A 16,310-nucleotide genomic window follows, 5' to 3' on the forward strand; every position below is an offset into this window, starting at 1 on the left:
TGAGGTTTTGGGGCACTCCGGTTTTGAGGTGCCCCGGTTTTAGGGGTGTTACTGACAGGTCTCAGTGAGGTTTTGGGGTGCCACTGAGGAGTGTCACTGAGGTTTTGGGGTGTCCTGGTTTTTGGGGTGTCCCGGTTTTGGTGTGGTGCTGATGTTTTGGGGTGTCCCCATTTTTGGGGTGCCCCGGTTTTGGGGTGCAGATCCTGACCGGCAAGGACTGGAACATGGTGATGTACGAGGGCACTGAGGTTTTGGGGTGTCACTGAGGAGTGTCACCGAAGTTTTGGGGTGTTCCTGAGGTTTTTGGGGGTTTTGGGGTGCAGATCCTGACGGGTGAGGACTGGAACGCCGTCATGTACGACGGCACTGAGGTTTTGGGGTGACACTGAAGTTTTGGGGTGCCCTTGGTTTTTGGGGTATCCCGGTTTTTGGGGTGTCCCAGTTTTTGGGGTGGTGCTGATGTTTTGGGGTGTCCCTGAGGTTTTTGGGGGTTTTTGGGGTGCAGATCCTGACGGGCGAGGACTGGAACGCCGTCATGTACGACGGCATCATGGCCTACGGCGGGCCCGTGTTCCCCGGGATGCTCGTGTGCGTTTACTTCGTCATCCTCTTCATCTGCGGCAACTGTGAGCGCCCAGCTGGGGAAACTGGGAGCACTGGGAGCACTGGGAGGGACTGGGGGGACTGGGATGGACTGGGATGGACTGGGAGCTCCCCGGGATGCTCGTGTGCGTTTACTTCGTCATCCTCTTCATCTGCGGCAACTGTGAGCGCCCAGCTGGGGAAACTGGGAGCACTGGGAGGGACTGGGAGGGACTGGGGGGGACTGGGATGGACTGGGAGCTCCCCCGTAAGTAAACGCTCGTGTGCGTTTACTTCGTCATCCTCTTCATCTGCGGCAACTGTGAGCGCCCAACTGGGGAAACTGGGAGGGACTGGGAGGGACTGGGAGTACTGGGAGGGACTGGGGGGGACTGGGAGGGACTGGGAGTACTGGGGGCACTGGGATGGACTGGGATGGACTGGGAGCTCCCTGGGATGCTCGTGTGCGTTTACTTCGTCATCCTCTTCATCTGCGGCAACTGTGAGCGCCCAACTGGGGAAACTGGGAGGGACTGGGAGGGACTGGGAGGGACTGGGGGGAACTGGGAGGAAGGGAGGGACTGGGGAAACTGGAAGGGACTGGGAGGGACTGGGGGGGATTGGGGAAACTGGGAGGGATTGGGAGTACTGGGAGGTACTGAGAGGAACTGGGAGGGACTGGGGAAGCTGGGAGTACTGGGAGGGACTGGGAGTACTGGGAGGGACTGGGATGGACTGGGATGGACTGGGAGCTCCCCGGGATGCTCGTCTGCATTTACTTCATCATCCTCTTCATCTGCGGCAACTGTGAGCGCCCAGCTGGGGAAACTGGGAGCACTGGGAGGGACTGGGGGAACTGGGAGGAACTGGGAGGGACTGGGAGCACTGGGAGGGACTGGGATGGACTGGGATGGACTGGGATGGACTGGGAGCTCCCCCGGATGCTCGTGTGCGTTTACTTCATCATCCTCTTCATCTGCGGCAACTGTGAGCGCCCAGCTGGGGAGACTGGGAACACTGGGAGGGACTGGGAGGGACTGGGAGGGACTCGGGGAACTGGGAGGAAGGGAGGGACTGGGGAAACTGGAAGGGACTGGGAGGGACTGGGAGCACTGGGAAGGACTGGGGGGAACTGGGAACATACTGGGAGCGTACTGGGAAGATACTGGGAGGATACTGGGAGCACTGAGATATACTGGGAGCATACTGGGAACATACTGGGATATACTGGGGGATACCCAGAGCATACTGGGGGATACTGGGCCATACTGGGCCATACTGGGAGCACACTGGGATCACTGGGATCACTGGGAGCATACTGGGATATACTGGGAGCATACTGGGCCATACTGGGATATACTGGGAGCACACTGGGAGCGCTGGGAGCATACTGGGAGCACACTGGGAGCACTGGGAACATACTGGGCCATACTGGGATATACTGGGAGCACTGGTGCCCCTCCCCCCTCAGACATCCTCCTCAACGTCTTCCTGGCCATCGCCGTGGACAACCTGGCCGACGGTGACAACATCAACTCGGGGGGGGACAAAAAGTGAGACCCCTCCCCAAACCCCCAAACCCCCGAGACCCCCGAGACCCCCATCCCCTGGGACCCCCGGGACCCCTTTTGGGAGAGTCCGACCCCTGAGACCCCTGGGATCTCTTTTGGGCTCGATGGGGAGGGGTCCCCAATACCTGAGACCCCCGAGACCCCTTTTGGGGGTGATGGGGAGGGGTCCCCCCAATCCCTGGGATCCCCGAGACCCCTGTGGGAATGATGAGGAGGGGTCCCCACATCCCCTGGGACCCCTTTTGGGGTGATGGGGAGGGGTCCCCACATCCCCTGGGACCCCTTGGGGGGAAGTCTGACCCCTGATACCCCCGGGATCCCATTTGGGGGTGATGGGGAGGGGTCCCCATATCCTTGGGACCCTTTCGGGGGTGATGGGGAAGGGTCCCCCAATCCTCTGGGACACCCAGGACCTCTTTTGGGGGTGATGGGGAGGGGTCCCCCCAATCCCTGGGATCCCCGGGACCCCTGTGGGAATGATGAGGAGGGGTCCCCAATCCCCTGGGACCCCTTTTGGGGGTCTGACCCCCAGGACCCCCCAGGATCCCCTTTGGGGGTGATGGGGAGGGGTCCCCCCAATCCCTGGGACCCCTGGGACCCCTTCTGGATGGGAAGGGGCCCCCCAATCCCTGGGACCCCTTTGGGGGTGATGGGGAGGGGTCCCCACATCCTTGGGACCCCTTTTGGGGTGAAGGGGAAGGGTCCCCCAATCCTCTGGGACCTCCAGGACCCCTTTTGGGGGTGATGGGGAGGGGTCCCCAATCCCCTGGGACCCCTTTTTGGGGGTCTGACCCCCAGGACCCCCCGGGATCCCCTTTGGGGGTGATGGGGAGGGGTCCCCAATCCCCTAGGACCCCCGGGACCCCCGGGCTGAGCCCCCCCTTTGTCCCCAAACGCAGGGACAAGGCCGGGGAGGAGGGGACAGGGACAGAGAGCCAGGAGGTGGCCGTGAAGGTGAGGGGGGGTCCCGGGGGTGACAGGGATTGGGAGGGGTACTGGGGGGGTGACATTGATTTGGGGAGGGGTCCTGGGGGGTGACAGTGACTGGGGGGGTCCCGGGGGGTGACATTGATTGAGGAGGGTCCTGGGGGGTGACAGGAATTGGGAGGGGTCCTGGGGGGTGACATTGATTAGGGGGTCCCGGGGGTGACATTGATTTGGAGGGAGGGGCTGGGGGGGGTGACAGTGACTTGGGGGTCCCGGGGGGTGACATTGATTTGGGGGGGGTCCTGGGGGGTGACATTGATTAGGGGTGGTCCCGGGGGTGACAGTGACTGGGGAGGGGTCCTGGGGGGGTGACATTAATTGAGGAGGGTCCTGGGGGGTGACAGGAATTGGGAGGGGTCCTGGGGGGGTGACATTGATTTGGAGGGGGGGGGTGACAGTGACTTGGGGGTCCCGGGGGGTGACATTAATTTGGAGAGGTGACATTAATTGGGGGTGGTCCCGGGGGTGACATTGATTTGGGGGGGGTCCTGGGGGGGTGACAGGAATTGGGAAGGGTCCTGGGGGGGTGACATTGATTTGGGGGGTGACAGTGACTGGGGGGTCCCAGGGGGTGACAGTGATTTGGGGGAGTCCCGGGAGGTGACATTGATTGGGGGGGGGTCCGGGGGGGTGACATTGATTTGGGGGGGGTCCCAGGGGGTGACATTGATTACGGGGGGTCCCGGGGGTGACATTGATTTGGTGGGGGGGTCCTGGGGGGGTGACAGTGACTTGGGGGTCCTGGGAGGGTGACATTGATTTGGGGGGTGACATTGATTTGGGGGGGGGTCCCAGAGAGTGACATTGATTTGGGGAGGGGTCCTGGGGGCGTGACATTGACTGGGGGGGTCCCGGGGGGTGACATTGATTTTGGGGGGGGTCCCGGGGGGTGACAGGAATTGGGAGGGGTCCTGGGGGGGGTGACATTGATTTGGGGGGTGACAGTGACTGGGGGGTCCCGGGGGGTGACATTAATTTTGGGGGGGGGGTCCCGGGGGGTGACAGGAATTGGGAGGGGTCCCGGGGGGTGACATTGATTTGGGGGGGGTCCCAGGGAGTGACATTGATTACGGGGGGTCCCGGAGGTGACATTGATTTGGGGGGGTGACATCGATTTGGGGAGGTGACATTGATTTGGGGGGGGGTCCCGGGGGTTGACATTGATTTGGGGGGGTGACAGTGACTGGGGGGGTCCCAGGGGGTGACATTGATTTGGGGGGGGTCCCAGGGGGTGACATCGATTTGGGGAGGTGACATTGATTTGGGGGGGGTCCCAGGGGGTGACATCGATTTGGGGGGGTGACAGTGACTGGGGGGTCCTCACCCCCCTCCCCCTGCCCAGGTCGAGGGGGATCCGCAGGAGGAAGAGGAGGAGGAGGAGGAAGAGGGGGAGGAAGGTGAGTGTGACCTGCCTGGGGGACATTGGGGACAGTGGGGACACTGGGGGGTGGCAGTGCCTGGGGTGGGGGTCCCTGGGGAGGTGACAATGACAGATGGGGACCCTGGAGGTGGGGGAAGGTGACACGGGGGTCCCCAAAGGTGGGGAGGTGACACGGGGGGACCCTGGGGAGGTGACAGTGGCCGGACACGGGGGGAGGTGACACGGGGGGAGGTGACACGGGGGTCCCTGGAGGGGGGGGGGAATGTGACACAGGGGTCCCCAGAGGGGAGGTGACACGGGGGTCCCCAAAGGTGGGGAGGTGACACGGGGGTCCCTGGGGAGGTGACAGTGGCCGGACACGGGGGGAGGTGACATGAATGTCCCCTGCAGGTGACACGGGGGTTCCCAAAGGTGGGGAGGTGACACGGGGGTCCCTGGGGAGGTGACAGTGGCTGGACACAGGGAATGTGACACGGGGATTCCTTGGAGGGGGGAGGTGACACAGGGGTCCCTGGGGAGGTGACAATGGCCGGACACGGGGGGAGGTGACACAGGGACCCCAGAGGTGGGGGAGGTGACACGGGGGTCCCTGGGGAGGGGGAGGTGACACGGAGGGAGGTGACACGGGGGTCCCTGAGGATGTGACACAGGGACACTGAAGGGGGGATGTGACACGAGGGTCCCCGCAGGTGACACGTGGGTCCCTGGGGAAGGGGAGGTGACACAGGTGACACGGGGGTCCCCAGAGGGGGGGATGTGACACGGGGGTCCCCACAGGTGACACGGGGACACTGAAGGGGGGGAAGTGATGCAGGGAGGTGACACGGGGTCCCTGGGGAGGTGACACGAGGGTCCCTGGGGAAGGGGAGGTGACACGGGGAGGTGACACAGGTGACAGAGGTGACACGGGTGTCCCTGGGGAAGGGGGGGTGACACGGGGAGGTGACACGGGGAGGTGACACGGGGAGGTGACACGGGGAGGTGACACGGGTGACACGGGTGTCCCTGGGGAAGGGGGGGTGACACGAGGAGGTGACACGGGGAGGTGACACAGGTGACACGGGTGACACGGGTGTCCCTGGGGAAGGGGGGGTGACACGGGGAGGTGACACGGGGAGGTGACACGGGGAGGTGACACGGGGTCCCCGCAGGTGACGAGGAGCCCGGGGGGGACAGGGACAGCCTGGGCAGGGCCCGCCTGGAGTCGCTGGAGGAGCCCCCCAAGACCAAGGTGACCCCGATCCCCGAGGGCAGCGCCTTCTTCGTGCTGAGCAGCACCAACCCGTGAGAGACTGGGAACGGGGGACTGGGGGGACTGGGAGGGACTGGGATGGACTGGGATGGGAGCAGCACCAACCCGTGAGAGACTGGGAACGGGGGACTGGGGGGACTGGGAGGAACTGGGGGGACTGGGGGAACTGGGGGGACTGGGATGGACTGGGAGGGACTGGGGGAACTGGGAGGGACTGGGATGGGAACAGCACCAACCCGTGAGAGACTGGGAACTGGGGAACTGGGGGGACTGGGAGGGACTGGGATGGACTGGGATGGGAACAGCACCAACCCGTGAGAGACTGGGAATGGGGAACTGGGGGGACTGGGGGGACTGGGGGAACTGGGAGGGACTGGGGAAACTGGGGGGACTGGAACTGGGGAAACTGGGATGGACTGGGGAAACTGGGGGGACTGGGAGGGACTGGGGGGACTGGGAGGGACTGGAACTGGGGAAACTGGGAGGGACTGGGATGGGAACAACACCAACCCGTGAGAGACTGGGAACTGGGGGGACTGGGGGAACTGGGGGGGGACTGGGGAAACTGGGGAAACTGGGGGGACTGGGAGGGACTGGGAGGGACTGGGATGAGAACAGCACCAACCCGTGAGAGACTGGGAGGAACTGGGAGGGACTGGGGGAACTGGGAGCAGTAGGGAACTGAGAGCACTGGGGGAACTGGAATGGACTGGCACGGACTGGGGGGACTGGGGAGAATGGGGGGACTGGGATGGACTGGGAGCACTGGGGACTGGGAGTGCTGGAGGCACTGGGAGTACTGGGATGAACTGGGGGAACTGGAAGGGACTGGGGTAACTGGGATGGACTGGGAGCACTGGGAGCTCTGGGACTGAGAGCATTGGGATGAACTGGGATGTACTGGGGTGTACTGGGACGAACTGGGAGCACTGGGGGACTGGGATGGACTGGGATGAACTGGGAAGCACTGGGATGTACTAGGATGAACTGGGATGTACTGGTATGTACTGGGCTGTACTGGGATGAACTAGGCTGTAGTGGGATGGACTGGGCTGAACTGGGCTGAACTGGGCTGAACTGGGATGGACTGGGATTGGAGATACAAACTGGGAGAACTGGTCTGTACTGGTCTGAACTGGTCTGTACTGATCTGAACTGGTCTGAATTGGTCTATACTGGTCTGTACTGGTCTATACTGGTCTGAACTGTTCTGTACTGGTCAGTACTGGTATGAACTGGGCTGTACTGGTATGAACTGGGATTGGAGATACAAACTGGGAGAACTGGTCTGTACTGGTCTGAACTGGTTTGTACTGGTCTGTACTGATCTGTACTGGTCTGAACTGCTCTGTACTGGCCTGTACTGGTGTGTACTGGTCTATACTGGTCTGTACTGGTCCGTACTGGTCTGAACTGGTCCATACTGGTCCCTGTCCCCCACAGGCTGCGGGTGAAGTGCCACGCGCTGATCAACCACCACATCTTCACCAACCTCATCCTCGTCTTCATCATCCTCAGCAGCATCTCCCTGGCAGCCGAGGACCCCGTGCGGGCCCACTCACCCCGCAACCACGTACTGGGAACACTGGGCAAACTGGGAGGGACTGGGAGAGACTGGGAACCATGTACTGGGCAAACTGGGAGCCCTGGGAGGGACTGGGAACCACATACTGGGAACACTGGGCAAACTGGGAGGGACTGGGAGCACTGGGAGCACTGGTGTGTTACTGGGAGTGCTGCTGGGGGCAACTGGGAGCACTGGGAACACCGGGCAAACTGGGAGCACTGGGAGGGACTGGGAACGATGTACTGGGCAAACTGGGAACACTGGGGCAAATTGGGAGGGACTGGGCAAACTGGGAGGGACTGGGAACTGTGTACTGGGCAAACTGGGCAAATTGGAACACTGGGAGGGACTGGGAACCACGTACTGGGCAAACTGGGAGGGACTGGGCAGGATCCCATGAGGGCCCACAGCCCCCGAAACCACGTACTGGGAACACTGGGAGCACTGGGAGGGACTGGGAACCACGTACTGGGAACACTGGGAGCACTGGGAGGGACTGGGAACCACGTACTGGGCAAACTGGGAGCACTGGGAGGGACTGGGAACCACGTACTGGGCAAACTGGGAACACTGGGATGGACTGGGAGGGACTGGGAACCACGTACTGGGCAAACTGGGACCACTGGGAGGGACTGGGAGAGACTGGGAGAGACTGGGAACCACGTACTGGGCAAACTGGGACCACTGGGAGGGGCTGGGAACCACATACTGGGAACACTGGGAGCACTGGGAGGGACTGGGAGCACTGGTGTGTTACTGGGAGTGCTGCTGGGGGCAACTGGGAGCACTGGGAACACCGGGCAAACTGGGAGAACTGGGAGGGACTGGGCAGGACCCCGTGTGGGCCCACTCCCAGTACTGGGAACACTGGGATGGACTGGGAACCATGTACTGGGCAAACTGGGAGCACTGGGAGGGACTGGGAGGGACTGGGCAGGATCCCGTGCAGGCCCACAGCCCCCAGAACCACGTTCTGGGCAAACTGGGGAGCACTGGGAGCACTGGGCAAACTGGGAGGGACTGGGAGGGACTGGGCAGGATCCCATGCGGGCCCACAGCCCCCAGAACCACGTACTGGGCAAACTGGGGCAAACTGGGAGCACTGGGAGAGACTGAGAAGGACTGCAACCATGTACTGGGCAAACTGGGCACACTGGGGAGCACTGGGCAAACTGGGAACACTGGGAGGGACTGGGAGAGCTGCTGGGGGCTGCTGGGAGCACTGGGAAGGGGCCAGGCTCAGTACTGGGGGCACTGGTGTGTTACTGGGAGTACTGGGCAAACTGGGAACACTGGGAGGGACTGGGAGGGACTGGCAACCATGTACTGGGCAAACTGGGAGGGACTGGAAGCACTGGGAGCACTGGGCAAACTGGGAGGGACTGGAAGCACTGGGCAAACTGGGAGGGACTGGAAGCACTGGGAGGGACTGGGCAAACTGGGAGGGACTGGAGGCACTGGGATGCACTGGGCAAACTGGGAGGGACTGGGCAAACTGGGAGGGACTGGGCAAACTGGGAGGGACTGGGCAAACTGGGATGGACTGGGCAAACTGGGAGGGACTGGAAGCACTGGGAGCACTGGGTAAACTGGGAACACTGGGAGGGACTGGGATGCTCTGGGCAAACTGGGCAAACTGGGATGCACTGGGCAAACTGGGATGCACTGGGCAAACTGGGAGGGACTGGGGGAACTCACCCCATTAACCCCACGTGGGATCCGCTCACCCAAACTTGGGGGGCAGAAATGGGGGGAGCAAGGGGGGGTCTGGGTGGGTCTGGGGGGGTTCAGGAGTTTGGGGGTGTCAGGGGGATTTTTGGGGGTGTTTGGGGTCCCCTCATTGCCCCCTCCACCCCCCTCAGATTTTGGGGTACTTCGATTACGCCTTCACCTCCATCTTCACCGTGGAGATCCTGCTCAAGGTACGGGGGAGCCCTGGGCGTTTGGGGGCTCCTTGGGGTGTTTGGGGGTCCCGGAGCTTGGGGTTCCCGTGGGTTTTGGGGTGCCCCACAGATGACGGTGTTCAGGGGGTTCCCAGGGTTTGGAGTGGGGATTTTGGGGGTTTTTGGGGTGCCCAGGATGATTTTGGGGTGAGTTCCCATGATTTTGGGGTGCCCCACAGATGACGGTGTACGAGGGGGTTCCCAGGATGATTTTTGGGGTGCCCAGGATGATTTTTGGGGTTCCCGGGATGGTTTTTGGGGTTCCCAGGATGGTTTTTGGGGTTCCCAAGATGATTGTGGGGTTCCCAGGATGATTTTTGGGGTTCCCAGGATGGTTTTTGGGGTGAATTCCCATGATTTTGGGGTGCCCCACAGATGACGGTGTTCGGGGGGTGCCCAGGATGATTTTTGGGGTGCCCAGAATGATTTTTGGGGTTCCCAGGATTATTTTTGGGGGTCCCAGGATGGTTTTTGGGGTTCCCAAGATGATTGTGGGGTTCCCAGGATGATTTTTGGGGTTCCCAGGATGGTTTTTGGGGTGAGTTCGCATGATGTTGGGGTCCCCCACAGATGACGGTGTTCAGGGGGTTCCTGGGGTTTGGAGTGGGGATTTTGGGGGTTTTTGGGGTGCCCAGGATGATTTTGGGGTGAGTTCCCAAGGTTTTGGGGTGCCCCACAGATGACGGTGTTCGGGGTGTTCCCAGGATGATTTTTGGGGTTCCCAGGATGGTTTTGGGGTCCCCCACAGATGACGGTGTTCGGGGGGGTTCCCAGGATGGTTTTTGGGGTTCCCAGGATGATTTTTGGGGATCCCAGGATGATTTTGGGGTGAATTCCCATGGTTTTGGGGTCCCCCACAGATGACGGTGTTCGGGGGGGTTCCCAAGATGATTTTGGGGTGCCCAGGATGGGGAATTTTTGGGGTGAATTCCCATGATTTTGGGGTGCCCCACAGATGACGGTGTTCGGGGGGGTGACAGGATGATTTTTGGGGTTCCCTGGATTATTTTTGGGGTTCCCAGGATTATTTTTGGGGGTCCCAGGATGGTTTTTGGGGTTCCCAAGATGATTTTGGGGTGAGTTCCCATGATGTTGGGGTGCCCCACAGATGACGGTGTTCAGGGGGTTCCCGGGGTTTGGAGTGGGGATTTTGGGGGTTTTTGGGGTGCCCAGGATGATTTTGGGGTGAGTTCCCAAGGTTTTGGGGTCCCCCACAGATGACGGTGTTCGGGGTGTTCCCAGGATGATTTTTGGGGTTCCCAGGATTATTTTTGGGGGTCCCAGGATGGTTTTTGGGGTTCCCAGGATGATTTTGGGGTGAGTTCCCATGGGTTTGGGGTGCCCCACAGATGACGGTGTTCGGGGGGGTTCCCAGGATGGTTTTTGGGGTTCCCAGGATGATTTTTGGGGTTCCCAAGATGATTTTGGGGTTCCCAGGATGATTTTTGGGGTTCCCAGGATTATTTTTGGGGTTCCCAGGATGATTTTGGGGTGCCCAGGATGATTTTTGGGGTGCCCAGGATGGTTTTTGGGGTGAATTCCCATGGTTTTGGGGTCCCCCACAGATGACGGTGTTCAGGGGGTTCCCAGGATGATTTTTGGGATTCCCAGGATTATTTTTGGGGTTCCCAAGATGATTTTTGGGGTTCCCAGGATGATTTTTGGGGTGAGTTCCCATGGGTTTGGGGTGCCCCACAGATGACGGTGTTCGGGGGGTTCCCGGGATGGTTTTTGGGGTGCCCAGGATGATTTTGGGGTGAGTTCCCATGGGTTTGGGGTGCCCCACAGATGACGGTGTTCGGGGGGTTCCCGGGATGGTTTTTGGGGTTCCCAGGATGATTTTTGGGGTGCCCAGGATGGTTTTTGGGGTGCCCAGGATGATTTTGGGGTGAGTTCCCAGGATTTTGGGGTGCCCCACAGATGACGGTGTTCAGGGGGTTCCTGGGATGGTTTTTGGGATTCCCAGGGTGATTTTGGGGTGCCCAGGATGATTTTTGGGGTTCCCAGGATGGTTTTGGGGTGGGTTTTTGGGGTGCCCAGGATGGTTTTGGGGTCCCCCACAGATGACGGTGTTCGGAGGGGTTCCCAGGATGATTTTTGGGGTTCCCAGGGTGGTTTTGGGGTCCCCCACAGATGACAGTGTTCGGGGGGGTTCCCAGGATGATTTTTGGGGTTCCCAAGATGATTTTGGGGTTCCCAGGATGAATTTTGGGGTTCCCAGGATGGTTTTTGGGGTGAGTTCCCATGATTTTGGGGTGCCCCACAGTTGACAGTGTTCGGGGGGTGCCCAGGATGGTTTTTGGGGTTCCCAGGATGGTTTTTGGGGTGCCCAGGGTGATTTTGGGGTGAGTTCCCATGATTTTGGGGTGCCCCACAGATGACGGTGTTCAGGGGGTTCCCAGGATGGTTTTTGGGATTCCCGGCGTGATTTTGGGGTGCCCAGGATGATTTTTGGGGTGCCCAGGATGGTTTTTGGGGTGCCCAGGATGATTTCGGGGTCCCCCACAGATGATGGTGTTCGGGGGGTTCCCAGGATGGTTTTTGGGGTTCCCAGGATGATTTTGGGGTGAGTTCCCATGGGTTTGGGGTGCCCCACAGATGACGGTGTTCAGGAGGTTCCCAGGATGATTTTTGGGGTTCCCAGGATGGTTTTGGGGTCCCCCACAGAAGACGGTGTTCGAGGGGTTCCCAGGATGGTTTTTGGGGTTCCCAAGATGATTTTTGGGGTTCCCAGGATGATTTTTGGGGTGAGTTCCCATGATGTTGGGGTCCCCCACAGATGACGGTGTTCGGGGGGGTTCCCAAGATGATTTTGGGGTGCCCAGGATGGGGAATTTTTGGGGTGAATTCCCATGATTTTGGGGTGCCCCACAGATGACGGTGTTCGGGGGGGTGACAGGATGATTTTTGGGGTTCCCTGGATTATTTTTGGGGTTCCCAGGATTATTTTTGGGGGTCCCAGGATGGTTTTTGGGGTTCCCAAGATGATTTTGGGGTGAGTTCCCATGATGTTGGGGTGCCCCACAGATGACGGTGTTCAGGGGGTTCCCGGGGTTTGGAGTGGGGATTTTGGGGGTTTTTGGGGTGCCCAGGATGATTTTGGGGTGAGTTCCCAAGGTTTTGGGGTCCCCCACAGATGACGGTGTTCGGGGTGTTCCCAGGATGATTTTTGGGGTTCCCAGGATTATTTTTGGGGGTCCCAGGATGGTTTTTGGGGTTCCCAGGATGATTTTGGGGTGAGTTCCCATGGGTTTGGGGTGCCCCACAGATGACGGTGTTCGGGGGGGTTCCCAGGATGGTTTTTGGGGTTCCCAGGATGATTTTTGGGGTTCCCAAGATGATTTTGGGGTTCCCAGGATGATTTTTGGGGTTCCCAGGATTATTTTTGGGGTTCCCAGGATGATTTTGGGGTGCCCAGGATGATTTTTGGGGTGCCCAGGATGGTTTTTGGGGTGAATTCCCATGGTTTTGGGGTCCCCCACAGATGACGGTGTTCAGGGGGTTCCCAGGATGATTTTTGGGATTCCCAGGATTATTTTTGGGGTTCCCAAGATGATTTTTGGGGTTCCCAGGATGATTTTTGGGGTGAGTTCCCATGGGTTTGGGGTGCCCCACAGATGACGGTGTTCGGGGGGTTCCCGGGATGGTTTTTGGGGTGCCCAGGATGATTTTGGGGTGAGTTCCCATGGGTTTGGGGTGCCCCACAGATGACGGTGTTCGGGGGGTTCCCGGGATGGTTTTTGGGGTTCCCAGGATGATTTTTGGGGTGCCCAGGATGGTTTTTGGGGTGCCCAGGATGATTTTGGGGTGAGTTCCCAGGATTTTGGGGTGCCCCACAGATGACGGTGTTCAGGGGGTTCCTGGGATGGTTTTTGGGATTCCCAGGGTGATTTTGGGGTGCCCAGGATGATTTTTGGGGTTCCCAGGATGGTTTTGGGGTGGGTTTTTGGGGTGCCCAGGATGGTTTTGGGGTCCCCCACAGATGACGGTGTTCGGAGGGGTTCCCAGGATGATTTTTGGGGTTCCCAGGGTGGTTTTGGGGTCCCCCACAGATGACAGTGTTCGGGGGGGTTCCCAGGATGATTTTTGGGGTTCCCAAGATGATTTTGGGGTTCCCAGGATGAATTTTGGGGTTCCCAGGATGGTTTTTGGGGTGAGTTCCCATGATTTTGGGGTGCCCCACAGTTGACAGTGTTCGGGGGGTGCCCAGGATGGTTTTTGGGGTTCCCAGGATGGTTTTTGGGGTGCCCAGGGTGATTTTGGGGTGAGTTCCCATGATTTTGGGGTGCCCCACAGATGACGGTGTTCAGGGGGTTCCCAGGATGGTTTTTGGGATTCCCGGCGTGATTTTGGGGTGCCCAGGATGATTTTTGGGGTGCCCAGGATGGTTTTTGGGGTGCCCAGGATGATTTCGGGGTCCCCCACAGATGATGGTGTTCGGGGGGTTCCCAGGATGGTTTTTGGGGTTCCCAGGATGATTTTGGGGTGAGTTCCCATGGGTTTGGGGTGCCCCACAGATGACGGTGTTCAGGAGGTTCCCAGGATGATTTTTGGGGTTCCCAGGATGGTTTTGGGGTCCCCCACAGAAGACGGTGTTCGAGGGGTTCCCAGGATGGTTTTTGGGGTTCCCAAGATGATTTTTGGGGTTCCCAGGATGATTTTTGGGGTGAGTTCCCATGATGTTGGGGTCCCCCACAGATGACGGTGTTCGGGGGGGTTCCCAAGATGATTTTGGGGTGCCCAGGATGGGGAATTTTTGGGGTGAATTCCCATGATTTTGGGGTGCCCCACAGATGACGGTGTTCGGGGGGGTGACAGGATGATTTTTGGGGTTCCCTGGATTATTTTTGGGGTTCCCAGGATTATTTTTGGGGGTCCCAGGATGGTTTTTGGGGTTCCCAAGATGATTTTGGGGTGAGTTCCCATGATGTTGGGGTGCCCCACAGATGACGGTGTTCAGGGGGTTCCCGGGGTTTGGAGTGGGGATTTTGGGGGTTTTTGGGGTGCCCAGGATGATTTTGGGGTGAGTTCCCAAGGTTTTGGGGTCCCCCACAGATGACGGTGTTCGGGGTGTTCCCAGGATGATTTTTGGGGTTCCCAGGATTATTTTTGGGGGTCCCAGGATGGTTTTTGGGGTTCCCAGGATGATTTTGGGGTGAGTTCCCATGGGTTTGGGGTGCCCCACAGATGACGGTGTTCGGGGGGGTTCCCAGGATGGTTTTTGGGGTTCCCAGGATGATTTTTGGGGTTCCCAAGATGATTTTGGGGTTCCCAGGATGATTTTTGGGGTTCCCAGGATGGTTTTGGGGTTCCCAGGATGGTTTTTGGGGTTCCCAGGATGGTTTTGGGGTGGGTTTTTGGGGTGCCCAGGATGATTTCAGGGTCCCCCACAGATGATGGTGTTCGGGGGGTTCCCAGGATGATTTTTGGGGTTCCCAGGATGGTTTTGGGGTGCCCCACAGATGACGGTGTTCGGGGGGGTTCCCAGGATGATTTTGGGGTGCCCAGGATGGTTTTTGGGGTGAATTCCCATGATTTTGGGGTCCCCCACAGATGATGGTGTTCGGCGGGTTCCCGGGATGGTTTTTGGGATTCCCAGGGTGATTTTGGGGTTCCCAGGATGGTTTTTGGGGTGCCCTGGATGATTTTGGGGTCCCCCACAGATGATGGTGTTCGGGGGGTTCCCAGGATGGTTATGGGGTGGGTTTTTGGGGTTTTTGGGGTGAATTCCCAGGATGGTTTTTGGGGTGAATTCCCATGATGTTGGGGTCCCCCACAGATGACGGTGTTCAGGGGGGTCCTGGGATGATTTTTGGGGTTCCCAGGATGATTTTGGGGTGAGTTCTCAAGGTTTTGGGGTGCCCCACAGATGACGGTGTTCGGGGTGTTCCCAGGATGATTTTTGGGGTTCCCAGGATGATTTTTGGGGTGCCCAGGATGGTTTTTGGGGTGCCCAGGATGATTTTGGGGTGAGTTCCCAAGGTTTTGGGGTGCCCCACAGATGACGGTGTTCAGGGGGTTCCCGGGATGATTTTTGGGGTTCCCAGGATGATTTTGGGGTGAGTTCCCAGGATTTTGGGGTGCCCCACAGATGACGGTGTTCAGGGGGTTCCTGGGATGGTTTTTGGGATTCCCAGGGTGATTTTGGGGTGCCCAGGATGATTTTTGGGGTTCCCAGGATGGTTTTGGGGTGGGTTTTTGGGGTGCCCAGGATGGTTTTGGGGTCCCCCACAGATGACGGTGTTCGGAGGGGTTCCCAGGATGATTTTTGGGGTTCCCAGGGTGGTTTTGGGGTCCCCCACAGATGACAGTGTTCGGGGGGGTTCCCAGGATGGTTTTTGGGGTTCCCAGGATTATTTTTGGGGGTTCCCGGGATGATTTTTGGGGTTCCCAGGATGATTTTGGGGTGAGTTCCCTTGGTTTTGGGGTCCCCCACAGATGACGGTGTTCAGGGGGGCTCCCAGGATGGTTTTTGAGGTTCTCAAGATGATTTTTGGGGTTCCCAGGATGGTTTTTGGGGTGCCCAGGATGATTTCGGGGTCCCCCACAGATGACGGTGTTCGGGGGGGTTCCCAGGATGGTTTTTGGGGTTCCCTGGATGATTTTGGGGTGAATTCCCATGGTTTTGGGGTGCCCCACAGATGACAGTGTTTGGTTTTTGGGGTCCCCCACAGATGACGGTGTTTGGGGGGGTTCCCAGGATGGTTTTTGGGGTGCCCAGGATGATTTTTGGAGTTCCCAGGATTTTGGGGTCCCCCACAGATGACGGTGTTCGGCGGGTTCCTGCACAAGGGCTCCTTCCTGCGGAACTGGTTCAACCTCCTGGACGTGCTGGTGGTCGGCGTGTCCCTCATCTCCTTCGGCATGCAGTGAGCAACTGGGCAAACTGGGAGCACTGGGAGAGCCAATGGGGGCAACTGGGAGCACTGGGAGAGCCAATGGGGACAACTGGGAGCACTGGGAGCAACTGGGAGCACCTCTGGGGGCAACTGGGAGCACTGGGAGAGCCAATGGGGGCAACTGGGAG

General features: G+C 59.4%; 1 protein-coding gene across 1 annotated transcript in view; it reads left to right on the forward strand.

Moving 5' to 3' along the window:
- CACNA1F (calcium voltage-gated channel subunit alpha1 F) overlaps nucleotides 1-16,310 on the forward strand; it is an 88,873-nt gene that overhangs the window by 53,504 nt on the left and 19,059 nt on the right. Inside the window, exons 16-23 of the mRNA XM_074531036.1 lie at nucleotides 506-626; nucleotides 2,054-2,135; nucleotides 3,053-3,107; nucleotides 4,483-4,537; nucleotides 5,673-5,805; nucleotides 7,217-7,346; nucleotides 9,203-9,262; nucleotides 16,046-16,152. Of these exons, the coding sequence (XP_074387137.1) occupies nucleotides 506-626; nucleotides 2,054-2,135; nucleotides 3,053-3,107; nucleotides 4,483-4,537; nucleotides 5,673-5,805; nucleotides 7,217-7,346; nucleotides 9,203-9,262; nucleotides 16,046-16,152 (743 nt within the window). The remainder of the gene's footprint in view (nucleotides 1-505; nucleotides 627-2,053; nucleotides 2,136-3,052; nucleotides 3,108-4,482; nucleotides 4,538-5,672; nucleotides 5,806-7,216; nucleotides 7,347-9,202; nucleotides 9,263-16,045; nucleotides 16,153-16,310) is intronic.

The sequence above is a fragment of the Zonotrichia albicollis genome, chromosome 34 (assembly GCF_047830755.1).
Source record: "Zonotrichia albicollis isolate bZonAlb1 chromosome 34, bZonAlb1.hap1, whole genome shotgun sequence".
Taxonomy (NCBI): Eukaryota; Metazoa; Chordata; class Aves; order Passeriformes; family Passerellidae; genus Zonotrichia; species Zonotrichia albicollis.